Raw genomic sequence first — 15585 nt, forward strand, 5'->3', positions numbered from 1 at the left:
TAATAAAGACACCAGACAATCTGGCACAATTTGACTATCTCTGGATTGATGCATGGAGGCGAGGCAGAGTTATGTGGGGAAGTATGCACAGAAATTGTCAATACAATGCTAGGCTCTAGGCACTGCAATCAGTCTCCTGAGTGATTGAAATTAACCTCCCAACCAGTGAACAATAGAAAAGACTTTAAAAAGAAAATTGAATGAAAAATGTTTGAATAATAGAGAAGCTGTGACAGAAACTGACAGATGCCAGATAATTCCATTGGATTCTATATCCTGCCTTCTGTCAGCTTGTGTCACAGCCTTAATGCTATTTAACCCTGGTTTTGTATTCAAACACAATTATTGCAGAGGATGGGATGCATGGGTTCCCTATTCTTTTATTAGGGATTTGTAATAACAGACTGCCCTATAATTTTGCAATGTGATGCCAACACTTCAGCAAGGGGTACCCAACAACATTTTCCCTTCTAGGTTGTAATAAACAACATGCAGAAGAGGTGCATGTATTGCACAGAAGAGGGCTGGTGGACAGGGGAAAATGTGCTCTCATAACCATCATCAAAGAGGGAGGTGGCAGTGCTTGGAAATCAAATTTGGATGGAGCTGCACTTTGCTTATACTTTCCCTGCAACAGACTCTTTGAGTAGGTTGGTTTTTCAGGATACAATTCAACATGCCTAATCTGAAGAGGGTCTGCGGGATGAGGGTCTAAATGGGAGCTGGAGATATCTTTGCTGGGGGCATTTTATATTGCACCTGCCATTTGGTGCAATCTGGTCCATTCCAAAACAAAAACAAACCAAAAAATTAAGGGCCTTCTCTAAAGCGCACTGAAGCTAATGGGAGTCTTTGGATTAGACCCCACAGATGATTTAGAAGAGAGGGGGGTGCAACTCCATCAGCGACGAGGAAATCATCCCAAACTTCCCTTTGTTGGTAGAAATGTAACTCATCACAGAGATTCTCTGCTGCCTTCACTTCCAATTCCCACAGACTTATATAAACACCCACAGAAACAGAATTTCACCTGCATTAAGAATACTTTAAAATTATCAAAAGAATGCAGTAATGCAGGGCAGGCTGACCCAGCATTCTGTCCTGGCCTCAAAGTAGTTTGTGCCTCCCCTTAATGGTCCTTTTACACTCCACACAATACAGACACTTTAGTCTGGGCTACATTTTCCTCTCCAGGAAAATGTCAACGTTTCCTCTCTACATCATCTTCCCCCAGGCTGATTTCCCCTCCCCACTCTGCTGCATTGCAGGTGGTGCCCTGTCAGATTGTTAGAATGCCCCATAATGCACAGCACTGTGCCAGCACTACAGATAGATGCAGCTGCTGGTGCAAACTGGGAGGAAGGGGTCTGTGTCACAGGCAGGCCAGGCATGTCACTGAGAGACCTAAGCCTGGTCTGATCATCTCTCATTCAGTATTTCTCATGAGGGTAAGCATGCAGGGGTAAAGACTGTCAATTCTGAAAACCGTTTTCACCCAGTAAGGAGCAACGCAGAATAAAAAGTCTGTGGGAGACGGGGAAATAAGGTAGTCTAGGCAGGTGATGAGTGATCATTCAGACTTTGTCAGTTTCCTGGTAACTAGACACTAATCAACTTGGAGGTTGGTAATTATCTATAAAAATTCTGATAACCAACTTTACCGCCTGTAGAGTAAAATGATGTATTTATCTATTCCAAATACTCCCAGAGACTGTGATGGGAGAGGTATTTTTAAAATAAAAATGAATGTTATAATATGCATTTCATTTTAAAATAGATTTTTAAAAAGTCCTCCGAGTGTGAACAACAGTGGAGCAAACAATCATAATAAAGGATACTGAAACTCCGGTCTGTGATTGCTAAGTGCCAGAGGTTAATCCTGAGATCATCAGCTGACATGTATGTCTCACAGTCGCTGTTGACAGAAATTGAGTTGACATGATAGGTGTGACCATTAGCAAAGATTCTCCTGGGGGTGACTTCTACCATCAAATCCATAGGTTTCAATACAGGAACCTACCAAAAAAAATTAAATACAAATTTTTGAAGTAATTTCTGTGTATATGTTGAGAAACTCAGCATAGTGCAGGGAATGAGATATAATTACATTTTAAATAATTTACTGTATTTCTTTCATGGCTTTATCCCTCATCAAAAACTGTCTAGTGACAAAAAGGCTATAATTTTTCTGATCCATAGTAAATTAAGTCTTTGAAAACAAATGTTAGATATGTATAGACCAGCTGTACATAGATTATTATCATTCATTATTTGTATTATCATAGCACCCAGCATCCTAACCATGGACCAGAAACCTACTGTGCTAGACTCTGTACAGACACATAACAAAGATGATCCCTGCCTCAAAGAGCTTACAATTGACTAGCTAGAATAAATTGTCAGTAACTTTTTACATGCTTTTCATGGGGGTTACTACACTATAAAATATTTGCTACTGAGAGAAATTGGGGATTCTAAACAATATTTTAGGACCTAAAGCTCCAATTCAGCATAGAGGACTACTCACATAAGTAAAGTTATGCACGTGCTGAAATCCGTTGCTGAAGTAGGACCCAAGAGCATATACTTTATCAGTTAGAGAACAGCTGGACATTGGACAAAGAATTCTCACAGGGCCCAGTAGCTCACCTGTAGTGATGTTACGGTAGACAGATCTTTAAGTTTCCCTTCTTCATCTTTTAAGTTGTATCCTTCTGGTCTCTTATCTCGTTCAGTAACTTTCCACAATTTGATAGTTTTATCTTTTAAAAAAAGAAACCAGAGTTTCTATTAGCCAGGTGAATCTGTTACTCACCTTTAAAATAAACATTACCAAAACAGAGCACTCACCTAAACTCAATTTTGCAAATCAGACCCACTTTTCTAATTGCAAAACTGCTGACTCATGAAGGGTTTACTGAATCTACAAGTGACTCAGCCCATTCTTGCCTGCTAACAAAATGAGCGGAAACTACTCTCAGAGTCCTGCTCCGCACTTAATAAGGGGAGTGCATCAAAACTGCTCATTGTGCACGCCCTTAAGAACCTATGTCCCTCCCGCCATGAAAGGTGCACAGCCATGTATAATGGCCCAGTTTGCTGGGATATTCAGAAGCAACGCCATAGGAGTATTCGGTGGATGGGTTGTCTAGCTGATAAACGGCCTGTTGCAAGAATAGGCAGAAGCTTATTATCTTTCCCTCACAGGCTCATGCAGAGAAAAGACCAGGGAAGGACAGAGGCTATATTTAGGAGTTCCCCATCTCCAAAAGACAGGCATGGACAGAAGAGCAGCAGCAGGGAGATACAGAGAGGAATTCTAAAGGAGAGGTATCACACTGGGATGGGTATGAGGCAGAGGAGTGGGGAGGAAAAGGACACTAATGTTCTTGGAGTTGATAACCATTTCAAACCCTTCCTCTGAACTTACTGGCTGGGTGTGCATGACTTTTATACTGCTCTCTAGTGGCTGGCTCCTACAGAGGCTATGGGACCTATCACTAATGTCAGCTGAGGAACAATCCCTTTAGTTCAAGTGGTAGAGGCCTGTATATTTTTTTTGAAGCTGAGGGATCAAGGCTCTGATCTGAGCTTCCTATGTGTGTGATCTAATAGTAGTAGTTTCTGTTGCAGTGCCCAACTTCATTGCACCCCTACAAAGAGTACTGCTGGCATGACAAAATTTGCCAGGACAAGTATGACAGCATTAAAAAGAGGCAAAATAAACAACAGGACAGACTTTAAAGGGCACGGCCCACTCATGTGGACTGTAGCTTTGTTCCACACAGTCCCTAAAAAGAATACAATCTGATAGGAGAAAAAGTGGTCACATTTCATTTCTGTAGTGTGTTTAACTTTGACATTCTTTTGCTTTAAAACCAATTAACCTACCTCTCCCAGAAAAGAAAACGAACTGCATTATAGCTATGATGTAGCTTATGTAAAAGTTTTTATTCACTCACTAACCCTCATGCAACAAAAATCCTAACATTGAACTGTTACAGTCTATGACTTTAGTTATACTAACCTATATCTGAGCAGCTGTACCTAGCTAACATCAAATATATGTTACAATTACACCACTTTGTGTTTCCTTTTGGCAAGTTAGCTTTCTTTGTGACTTGTAGTCAGATTTATTATGAAGTGTGTACAGTTCAATGAAAATTCCTAATTACTATGCTATTCATAAGTTTTTAAAAATGTCATGACCCAACTTTCACTTTTCACTACTAAAGCCAATGCACACCATAAGAAGAAACAACGTTAGATGTATCTCTTTCATGGTAGGATTTGACCTCTATTGATTAGCACATCAATGTCTGCGGGAAAACTTGCTTGTTTAATGGTTAAATGGATCATATTTGCTGATTGTCTTCTCTATGTGTATGTCCTCTGGACTCACAACATCCTTAAATATTCAAAGTGTCAACATGCTTTGAAAAGGGATTGTAGAAATGGCACTGTGAGGTTCCATATTCATTCAGTCTCGGTGGGGTTGTGAAGTTTAAATTAAGTAGTGTCTGGAAAGCAATTTGAAATCCTCAGATGAAAGGCTTTGTATAGGCCAAATTCTGAGCTATTTGACGTAACTCAGTCAGAAACCGGCCTCTGTAGTGCAAAGAATTAACAACGAATCACAATGATATGTTATTATAATATCTAATTAGCTCAGTTTACAAGTCAAACTTTAATTTTGCTGACTGTAAGCACTGCTAGCCCCGGCTGGGACTGAAAGTCACAGTGGGGTCCTTCTGTCTCAATTAAATAAAGATGCTGCAATCAGAACTTCGCTGACAAATTTTGATGGTGATGTGTGAACTGGAAAGAAACCAACTCCCTCTCCCATAGCTGTGTAGCCTCTGCATGGTTTGCTGTACTGAACACTGGTTTCTCTTAGAAGCAAATATGATGTGAAGACACGTGGGGCCAAATTCAGACCTCAGATCCATGGGTGTGTCTTCCATTTAATTCAGTGGGAGCTACACATCTCTATCTGTGGGTACAATTTGCTCTGTGGAAGAAGATCTGCTGCATAATTAAATGCTATTTTTACACATTCACTTTTCTGACCACAACCGTGCTTTAGATTCTAAACATAATTTTCTAGAGCTGCCTTATTCTAATTTTGCATCCAAGTACTGGATTCAGAAAAAAAATGTCTGAACAATAACCAGTTGCTGCTGATCTAAAGTATTTACATGTCCCCCACTTCTGAAGTTCCTGAACACCTCAGAATGTATCTTCACAACACTTCTATGAAGTAGGCAATTACATGGTCAAAGCAATGTGGCCAAAGTCACACAGGAGTGGCAGAGTAGGGAACTGAAGCTAGGTCTCCTGAATTTTAGGCAGCTGCCCTACCAACTAAACCATCCTTCTACATATACCACCAGCTCAGTACTCAGTGACACCAGTGCCAAGCAATGAGAAACTGCCCTCAAGGGGCAGCGAAGGATTCCCCCAACACAGAGGCATCTTTGAGTGTCCAAAGCCAGCACGTTCAGGTCTATGCCACCTGTACTTTCCCCACTCTCCTCTGCACAGAAGGCATGTCAGGGCTGTGCCACAGCCGGGAAGGGGCAGAGCAGAGCACATAATATTTTGCCGAATCTTTGGCTGGCTGTGTCTGGCTGCAACCAGGGTAATTTAGGGCAGCCCTGAGACAGTTCATTTCAAACCCACCAGCAAGCCCACATTCAGGGAAGCAGGAAGGTGACTTAGAGTTTGTGCTAAGTCCTTAGGGGCTCAGTCCTAGGTAGAGCCTAGGACTGAGCCCCATGTATTTTCTGAGGTTTCTAAAAACATACTTTAGAATGGAAGTAACAGGGTTTGCTTTCCAAAACAGAGAATCAACTTCTGCCTATATTAAAATAAGATTATTTTGTTAAACTTCTTTGAATTAGGAAAGATATTTGAGACTAGGGAGATGTACAGAAATGAACTCTCAAATGCCATGTTTCTTTTGTGAATGATAAATTTAGCCCTCACTGTAGCTAGCTTTTAAAAATCTGCCTCATGTCAGCTGCCAAGAGGAAAACAGATAGTAAAACCATTCCATATGCATAAGGAGATGTGACACATTTAGGGTGACCAGATGTCCTGATATAATCAGGATCATCCCGATATTAGTGTATTATTATAGACACAATTATACTTCCCTGCAAAAAAAAATAATAAAAAAAAAAGTAAATAAAAAAGGTCCCAATTCTTCACATTTGCTATCCGGTCACGCTAGGTATATTCTGCTTTTGGATGCATCAATGCAGCTCCCAATGACCCTTAATAATTAATATAATACCAAGAATTGTGTATTATGTCAGGGTGCCCCTCAAAAGTTTATGTATTAAAAACCCAGTTCCAAGGCAAGAAGACTGAGAAACACATTAGACATTAATGTTCTAATCTGTGAATACTATTTTATTGTTGTAAATCTTGACTAGAAGTAATGACCTTGCCTTAAAGAGCAGTTCTGTTCTGAAAAGCAATTGTCTAAGATGGCATTATGGTGTTCCACGTTTATTATCTGTCAGTGATTTCTAAATTTGCTCAGTTTTACAAGTAAAATTTTTTATATCAGAGCGCTGTCAACTCAACCTGGCATCTGAGAATCAAGCTGGCTTTTACCCATGTCATGCATCAACAGTAATGAAGGTCCTGGAAGTCAAATTATCTCCTCAGTGACACTTGTGCAACTGTATGCTTTCAAATTATTCCCACAGCGACATCTTTACAAACCCTCACTTAGTTCTTGTAGGCCACTTTTCATCTGAAGATTTCTAAGTATTTTGGAAAGAAGGATCAGCATCACTAGCTCTCTATTTTGCAAATCCAAGTGTAACTGTTTGGCACTTAGTAAACAGTTCTGTTGATAATACATTAGAAGGAAATGTAATTAATGGATCTCTCTCTCAGCTGAATTGGTTCTGAAGGGCTAACAGGAGTAAAAAGTATTAAAAACCCTATTTTTTTTTACTTAAGTCAGCAGATATAGTTCTGCATACACATACAAAGCACAGTTATTGAGTAAGAAGGTCCCATTTTCACATAGTTGCTTTTCCGAACAGAACCGCATATTATTAACAAAAGTAGATGGCCCCCTAAGTGGAGCTGAACAAATGATCTTTTTGTTTGGTCACTGAAAAATTTCACCATTCTCTGTCCCTAAATGCCTCATGAACATTCAGATAGAAATACTCATCTCTAAATGTGAATAAAACTTACAGATAGTAAATATCAAAATCCATGTAACAGTTTTTCTTAGTAGACTCTGAAACTGGAAACTATTGAAATGCAAATTTAAATTTTAAATGAGACTGGGAAATAGTGGGCAAGAGAGACTAGCAGGGCTGGAATGGGCCAGAGCAGAATGTTGATACTTCTTGTACTGGTTCTTCTATCTTACCATTTGTTGACAGAAGGGAGTGGGCTGCATTCTGCTGTGGTAGCCACTTGATCTTGTTTATTTTTTCCTCTATCTCCAAACTCTTCAAATAATCAAATTCAGGCTCATGGCTCTGGAACGTGCTGTAAACATTGTACTCCCCCTGATTGTAAGGCTCATTTTTACTCTGTGAAGAACACAGAAAAACAAAAATGTGTCTGATGATGTCAGTATTTTATCTCCAGCTTCAGAACTGACTGAGGTAAGTCGGTAGTCATCATAAATATAACAATCCTAGGAAACGTTTTATTTTAAATTTAAAACATGCTGTTGACAGATTGCTTTACTATGACAAATAAAATTTGTTTTTCTGTGGGCATTAAATGGTATTCAATACTCAAACAAAAGTCTTTGTTAAGATTATTAGGAATGCAAAAGAGGAATTACTTCAGTAAAAAACTTATTAAAATGTTGTAGTTATTAAAAAATCGCATGTGACAATCTGGGAATTCAGAATTTAATTTTCACAAGCAGCCTTAACTCTGACCATTCCCTGCATTCCTGGAAATGTTTAGCCACACCCCATAACTTATCTGCATTACATTTCTACATGCCCCAGGATAATATCCATACTCCCCATACTAATGTACAAACTACGTTCTTCCAAAGAGGAGCTACAGACCCTCCTCCAATCGATCCTTCTTTTATCAACCTGCTGTACACTCCTTACTTCTCATTGTTCATGTACAAACCAAAGAAAGACCTGTCCTCTCCCCTCACAGGTCCCCACTATACAACAGTCACAACACTTTCACAGTCTATCCATAACATAGAAGGTCTGATTCTCATGAACACTCTCTGGCAGTGTAAAGGGACTCTAAAGTGGGTGTAAATAGGTGAGAATCAAGCCAAGATTCACCAGCCAGCTTTCACTATCTACCTAATAAACCACCAAGGAAACCACAAATACAAATCTGTCCAAACCATCCTGTGTCTACAGAGTACACAGACTGCTGTACCTGACTGATTCTCCCCCTCAGTGTGCATCTGAGACTGAAGTATCCATATATAACCAAGTCTTCTGGCTAACCCCCTCCACTGGCCAAATACTGGCTGAGATGATAGTGTACAGCATTCTCCAAAACAAAACCAGGCAGGGTATATGACACTACTTATTCCACAGTTATGATACAAGGGAAAGTGAGCAGAATTTGAAAAGGAAGAGCGAAAGATATCATAGGAGGGCTGTTAGAACATATAGCTTTGTGGTGTGGTTGCTACTAAATGCAGAGCTAAGCTTGTTTGTGGAACCTTAGCTATGAATTCAGACTAAACAAGGAACAAAAAACAAAAACAGCTTTTCCTTAACTTAGAAGTTCTGTACTTCCAATTGTTGGCCTTGGATAGCAACTAGGAATAGCAGGGAAATTCTGAATTAAGACTCTTACCTTCTTTTATTCACCTAATTGAACCTAAATATTACAGGCTGAAAGGATAACACACTTTGAACAAGACTCTTTTCTGAGGCCCCTTTGTCACACAATCCCTATGGCAAAACACTTTGGGTGATGACATTCTGGCTCCACTGAAGTCAATGGAGGTTTGCCCTTGACTTCACAGGGCCAGGATTTCACCCTCTGTTTTCTCAGCCAAGATCCGCGATCTCCACAACAGAGCAATTAACAGAATGCTCCATGAAGTGACACTGACCAAAATAGGTAACATTCAGTTTTTGTTACTCCTGATAGCATTCAAAAATCGATTAGATCTCAGCAGTGTAAAAGAAAAAGCTTAGTGAGCAATTACAACAGGAAGCAGTAACATACATACCTCAGGTTCCCTTTGGAATATAACTACCCGACCTCCCTTGTCCCCAGTAGCCAGTAGTTCTCCAGTGTGATTGAACTCAACTGTAGAAATAATATCAGCTAGAAGGAAAAAGTGAGAAAAGGCAAACCATTAGAAATGTCAAGGGCTCCATAAAAATACAGGACATTAGGGACTCAAAAGATATACAGAGGAATGCAATAGCAAGCTACCCTTTAAAACGTTTGCCCTGCCATTAAAATCTGGCAACTGAAACAACTGTAGACTTCTAGAGGCAAGATCATGATTTAAGGCACTGCCTGCGTTTTGAGAGTAGAGGGGTTATGCACCAAGAAGAGCACAGACGTAGCACAGAAAGTCTCTTGCTACAGATTCAGCTGTGTCACAAATTATATTCCTCACCCTCTATGAGGCGTTTAGCACTCCTGGAAGCACAGGAATCCCCTTGTCCTCATGTGCAAGGAGTGCAAATGCCTAGTCCCTCCACAGAGGCACGAATGCAAGACTGAGTCTCCTTAGGTGCTTTGCACGCTATGCACTACAAAACATGGTCTGTTCCAGGGCAGAGTTTTTGGCAGATCATTTCAACACCATAAAAACATATCGTGAGAAATTTCTAAAACACCAGTTTTTGTTTGTTTTTAAATATAGAACCCCAAGAACAATTTTTTGAGGTGACGTGAATGTCATCAAAACCGCAGGCCAGCTTATTTTACAAAACACTGTAGAGTTGAAATGAAAGGGGAGAAAAAGAGCTAGAAGGCAGGAAGAACAAATTATTTCACTTGCATGAAAATAAATGTTAGAATCATAATCTGCAGTTAATCCTCACTATTAGGATGTGTGATGATAAATTAGGGATCCATCATATATACTGAGTTATAGTCAAACGCATAGGTATTACCCACAAACATGTTTCGACTTACTATAATTATCAACCTTGTGATATGAGACAGATTTTTAAGAAGTGCCTAGCACTCAGCAGCTCCCATTTAGGCATCTAAAAGAGTAGCCAGATTTTCAAATCAGCTCAGCATCCATCAACTCACATTGACAACAGTGGGAGTCAGTGGCAGCTGAGCCCTATTGAAAATCTGGACACCCTTTAGGTGCCTAACCAGGATATGTAACTAGCTCTTTCGAAAATCTGGCCCTAAATCACTAAAATTCAAAAGTATCTAAATGAGAAGTAGAAGTTCCATTTATTTGATGCACTTTATGAATTAAAAACATCTGTTCCCATTATTCTTTTACTAATCCAGCCCCAAATCTCAGAAAGCTTCTATTGCCAGTAGCTCTCCGTGTGAGCTATCAAAAAGCTAGGGGGAAGTATACAATTACTAATGTAAAAAGAAAACCTTGTCCTATTACTGAGAAACAGAAAGTTTATTAAAAATAAACCTTTAAATATAGGATTTTTGAAAACAAGATATATGATGGGCTCTATTATGATTTTTCCATCTTGAGTGGGTGTATGTAGGTGCTAGTATTTCATAGACTTCAGGATGGGACCACAAGTGTGTCACTTATCTTCATTTGTTTAAAATGTGTGGCTACTCACTAATCCTGGGAGGACTCGAAAGGGCAAGGAATTAATTGTATTCCATTAATATGGGCATGTGTGTAAGAAAAAATATTCCTAAGCCAAGATGTGCAGAACTCTAAGTGTGCCTAATGTGCTTCCTAAAACTATGGGCAAAATGCTGCCAATGCTGGAACATTTTCAATTTAAGAATCTGTCTGGAAAACAAAAGGGCTCAGCAGAATCCACTGCTTCTGTTGGATGCGTTATGTCCTCTGCACAGTTCTGAAAGTGTGCCAGGCTGCAATAGGTTGTAGACCCAGAAAATAAAATATGTACAACTCAAGTTGTACAAGAGTCCACAGTGTGCCCTTATGAGTCCACAGCATGCCCTTGTTGCCAAGAAGGCCAACGGCATATTAGGCTGCCTTAGTAGGAGCATTGCCAGCAGTTCGAGGGAAGTGATTATTCTCCTCCATTCGGCACTGATGAGGCCACATCTGGAGTACTATGTCCAGTTTTGCACCCCCCACTACAGAAAGGATGTGGACAAATTGGAAATAGTCCAGCGGAAGGCAATGAAAATGATTAGGAGGCTGGAGCACATGACTTACGAGGAGAGGCTGAAGAAACTCGGCGTATTTAGTCTGCAGAAGAGAACAGTGAGGGGGGATTTGATAGCAGCCTTCAACTATATGAAGGGGGGTTCCAAAGAGGATGGAGCTTGGCTGTTCTCAGTGGTGGCAGATGACAGAACAAGGAGCAACGGTCTCAAGTTGCAGTGGGCTTGGATATTAGGAAAAACTATTTCACTGAGGGTGGTGAAGCACTGGAATGGGTTACCCAGGGAGGTAGTAGAATTTCCATCCTTAGAGGTTTTTAAGGCCTGGCTTGACAAAGCCCTGGCTGGGATGATTTCGTTGGGGTTGGTCCTGCTTTGAGCAGGGGGTTGGACTAGATGATCTCCTGAGCTCTCTTCCAACCCTAATCTTCTATGACTCAAGCCAGGTCACTGAAAGTGCATTCACTTACCTCCTGGGCCATAGCAGCCATCAAGTCTGCTTTAGGACAGGCAGAACTCTCCCCCTCCACACCTCAGGAGCCCAAAGCTGTTCTCATGGGAGGGGACAGAGAGCAACAAGAGCCCAACAGATCAGAGCGACTCCAATTCCTCCTCCCCACCCTCTTCTGTGAGCAACGTATCAACTCCTTTGCTTCTCTCCCCCTCTGGAAACCCCCTGGGAAGACGGGAGAAGAGATGAAGAATCCCTGGAGCTACCCTGTCCAGTCTGTAAGGTGGGAGGGGACCCTGCTAGAGCCTCTCCCACAGGCCTGGGAGAAGAGGAGGTGAAGAATTCAAAAAGGAACAGAAGTGAGGCTGCGGGGGTAGGGTCAGAATGAATTTATGTGGAGATTGGGAGGGCAGAACAGAGAAGGGGGCAGAATTGATAAGGGCTGGGGACAGGCAAATGTGATGTCGCTTTCATTTCTGTAGACAATGATAAACTGTCCCGCCAACCACACAGCCACTTTTGTCTGACCACTTTCAGCACTGTGTGAGCATATATTGGGGGACACAGGATTTCCTCTGCATCCACGATGACAAACTCTGGTTTTTGCCCCAGCCAATAAAAATGTTGATGCAAATTATAAGTGATGATGTGAGGATGTAAATGTTGGGTTTACCTGATACTTGAATTTTGCCTCCTGATCTGAACTTTAATATAACAGAGCATTAGGACCTATTGTATTTGGGCCCAATCCAAAGCCTGTGAAAGCCAATGGCATTTGACTTTTATGTGGACTTCAATGGGCTTCGGATCAGGCCCTTTGTTAGTAACTGTCCTAAAAGCATGGGTCTCACTGCAGCATAGGGAGAGAGGGTGCACTGCCCAAGCTGTGGGGTGGGAGGTTTTGGGGTAAAATTTATTCCTGCTGAAGGATTTACTTTTCACTTGCTTGTCAATTTTTTTTTTTGGAAGTTTTCTGAACGGGTCTTTTGGTGTGTAATATCCTCTTTTGTAAAGAGATATTTATGAATTCTTTTCTAAACCTGTGAAATTCCTACTGACTTTAACAGCAGCAGCCTTTTATTGGTAAGATGATATATGCATGTGCTCAACCATGTGGGACCTCCTCCTAGCCCCACCACGTAGACAACTCTTGTTGAAATCAAGAGTGGAGCAGTCTCAAGATGGGGACCCCTGGCTTAAGTGCGCTGAGTAAAACATGACAATCAAACACACTTTGGGAGAGAGAGAGAGAGAAAGAGATGGGCAAAAAATAAAAACAAAGGGCTTTTTTAGGATGGGCCAATTACTGATCCCCCGAGTAACAACTGAGTAACAGTAACTCATTCTGGGCACTGGTCCTGAGAAAGGATTGAATTAAAACAGATTAATGGCCGGAAGATTCAACCATACAGTTCAGTGCACTTGCTAATGGCTCATTCACAGAGTGTTTCCTTGAATTGTTTGTATGCTATAGTCTCACAATAACACATTATAATATGCACAAGGCCTGAGCCAATGGCCACTGAAACCAATGGGAGTCTTTCTGCTAATGTCAATCAAAACTAGATCAGGAGACAATGACATGTTGGTATGATTATAATACCGTGCATAGGTTAGGTGTCAATTTCTGGAGCAAAGGTTTAAAACTGTAGCAATTTAAAAAAGATTAGCAACGAGTGTCCATGAAGTACCATTGCTAATGATGGCACTGGGGGTAAAACTCAGGCCTGATCTACACTTAAAACTTAGGCTGACATAGTGAGGAGTGTAAAAATCCACCTCCTCAATTGCCATAGCTATGCCAACCTAACCCCCACTGTAGATGCAGCTAGGTCAATGGAAAGTGCTTCCATTGACCGAGCAACTTTGCTCGGGGTGGTGGATTTCCTACAGTGACAGAAAACCCCCCTCTGATCCCTATAGTTGGTGTCTACACTATGGGGTTACTTACAGCAATGTAGTTCCTAACTGTGCCACTGTAGAGCCCATAGCACAAACGTGGCCTCTGAATCTTGCAGGTGCTTTGGTTAATGCCTTTCCCCCTAGTAATACTATGATGGTAATTCTGAACTAGAAATTCTAAATATATTTAAGACAATTAAGATATTCTGGTAAAGAGCAGAGGAAATACTTCTTCACTGTATTCTATTGGCAATGTTAGTAAAAAATTTTCCCTGTATTAGATAATTACCTTTATTGATCCAGTAAATAAGAGATGAAGACGATCACCACACAAAAACCACCCCCTATGCAATATATCTGTCCAGCAGGTAAACATTAGTCATGCTCTTTCATAAAGATTAGGCAGCTTGGCTCTTTTGCAAGAGAGGGAGTAGGATCAATTAGAAAAGCCTTTTATACACTTCCAGATAATTCCTCTTGGAACATTCCCCAGCACTTCCATCAGTACTTTGGGAACTCCAGACACTGCAACAAGATCCTACATGGACTCCAACACTGGAGAACTATTACTGCAGTGCAGAGTGTGGCTAAGTGTCAGATTCCACTTTAGACTATGTAAATGTTCCATGCTGGAAAAGTTGATTCATTCACATGTACATAGGGGTACCAAGTATGAAATGCAAAAAACCCCGGCATCCACCCCACCCACATCCCCGCCACATCTCCAACCTCCAACTACAAAGCAACTTCACAGCGCCCCCCCAATATCCATGTATAGGAGCTAGAGAGATAACACGTACAGATAAGATTGATAACATTACACATCTCCTCACTCTCACATGACTCAAACCCTCTCACATACATGTGGTGCGCTTGTGTGTTGGTGGGCAGACAGTTGCTGTATTTTCAACAGTTTTGATCTATTATCACTTAATCTGTGGAAGTAGGAACACTGCAGCATTGTTAGCTGGACACAGAAACATTTAACATTAGATATGCCAGTGTACTGTGATACTAATGCAAATTTTTAGATCTATGTAAAAAAAAGGCCAGCAGATTAAATTTTTTTTTGGAAAAACTGGCAAATCCATTAAAAATAAAAAACCTGGCCAGGCTGGTCAAATACCAACCAGGAGGTGACCCTACATGTAAAGTGAGCTAAAATAGATGGTTCAGATAAACAACCCCCTTGCATTCTTCTTCAAATACATATCTTTCATACCACACCTAGCAGTGCCAAGCTTTCCTCTAACACATCAGGATCAGACACAGAGAGAATTCACCAAGTAGGGAACAGCGACTGTGACCTCAATAGCCAATGGGCAAATGTTGCTGACCAGATTGTAAACCCCAGCTCAGCTTTGTAAAATATATATGAACTGGCACATGAAGAAATATTTTGAAGCGGCAGCGCTGATCATCCTCACTTGATTAAAAAACAACAATGGTATTTTGGTTCAAAATACTGTTGTTTTTAAATTAAATCTGCACAGAATAATCTAAACTAGAGATGAAAAGCCATATTTGGTCATCTACTCCATGGCTTGCCAAAGCAGGATTGTTTCAACCAATACTGCATATTATCTAGTGCTTTCTTCAATCTAATTTTAAATAGTCATGTGAATGGGAACTCCTCCTTGGGAGACTATGCTGCAGCCTAATCCCAGCCAGAAGTTTTTCCTGATTCAGCCTAAAGTATCCATTTCTTAAATCCATCCCATTACTGCTAGTTATATATGCCCTTTTGCACCTCTCAAACTAATCCCTCTCCAACTTTGGTGTTTACACCCTTTCAAAACTTGTAGTCCATTCTGCTGTTACCCCACAGCTGCTACTTAGCTATACATATTCAGTTCTTTCAATGTTTTTCTTAAAATTAGTGTCAGACAGATCTCTCTTTGCATTGCTCTTCTCTGTGCTCCCTGAGGTTTGTTAGTACC

At 40.7% G+C, this 15585-nt stretch overlaps 1 protein-coding gene across 6 annotated transcripts in view; it reads right to left on the minus strand.

Moving 5' to 3' along the window:
- PPP2R2C (protein phosphatase 2 regulatory subunit Bgamma) overlaps positions 1–15585 on the minus strand; it is a 296637-nt gene that overhangs the window by 71648 nt on the left and 209404 nt on the right. For 5 of the 6 annotated variants that reach the window (XM_050947819.1, XM_050947817.1, XM_050947821.1 and 2 more), the window contains 4 exons: positions 9212–9309; positions 7403–7568; positions 2650–2762; positions 1839–2016 (listed from right to left, as the gene is read on the minus strand). In XM_050947819.1, coding sequence (XP_050803776.1) covers positions 1839–2016; positions 2650–2762; positions 7403–7568; positions 9212–9309 — 555 coding nt within the window. Of the gene's footprint in view, positions 1–1838; positions 2017–2649; positions 2763–2850; positions 3132–7402; positions 7569–9211; positions 9310–15585 lie in introns of those variants that run through there. The other variant, XM_050947822.1, reaches the window with a different exon arrangement.

This window comes from Gopherus flavomarginatus, chromosome 3 (assembly GCF_025201925.1).
Source record: "Gopherus flavomarginatus isolate rGopFla2 chromosome 3, rGopFla2.mat.asm, whole genome shotgun sequence".
In the NCBI taxonomy this organism is placed as follows: Eukaryota; Metazoa; Chordata; order Testudines; family Testudinidae; genus Gopherus; species Gopherus flavomarginatus.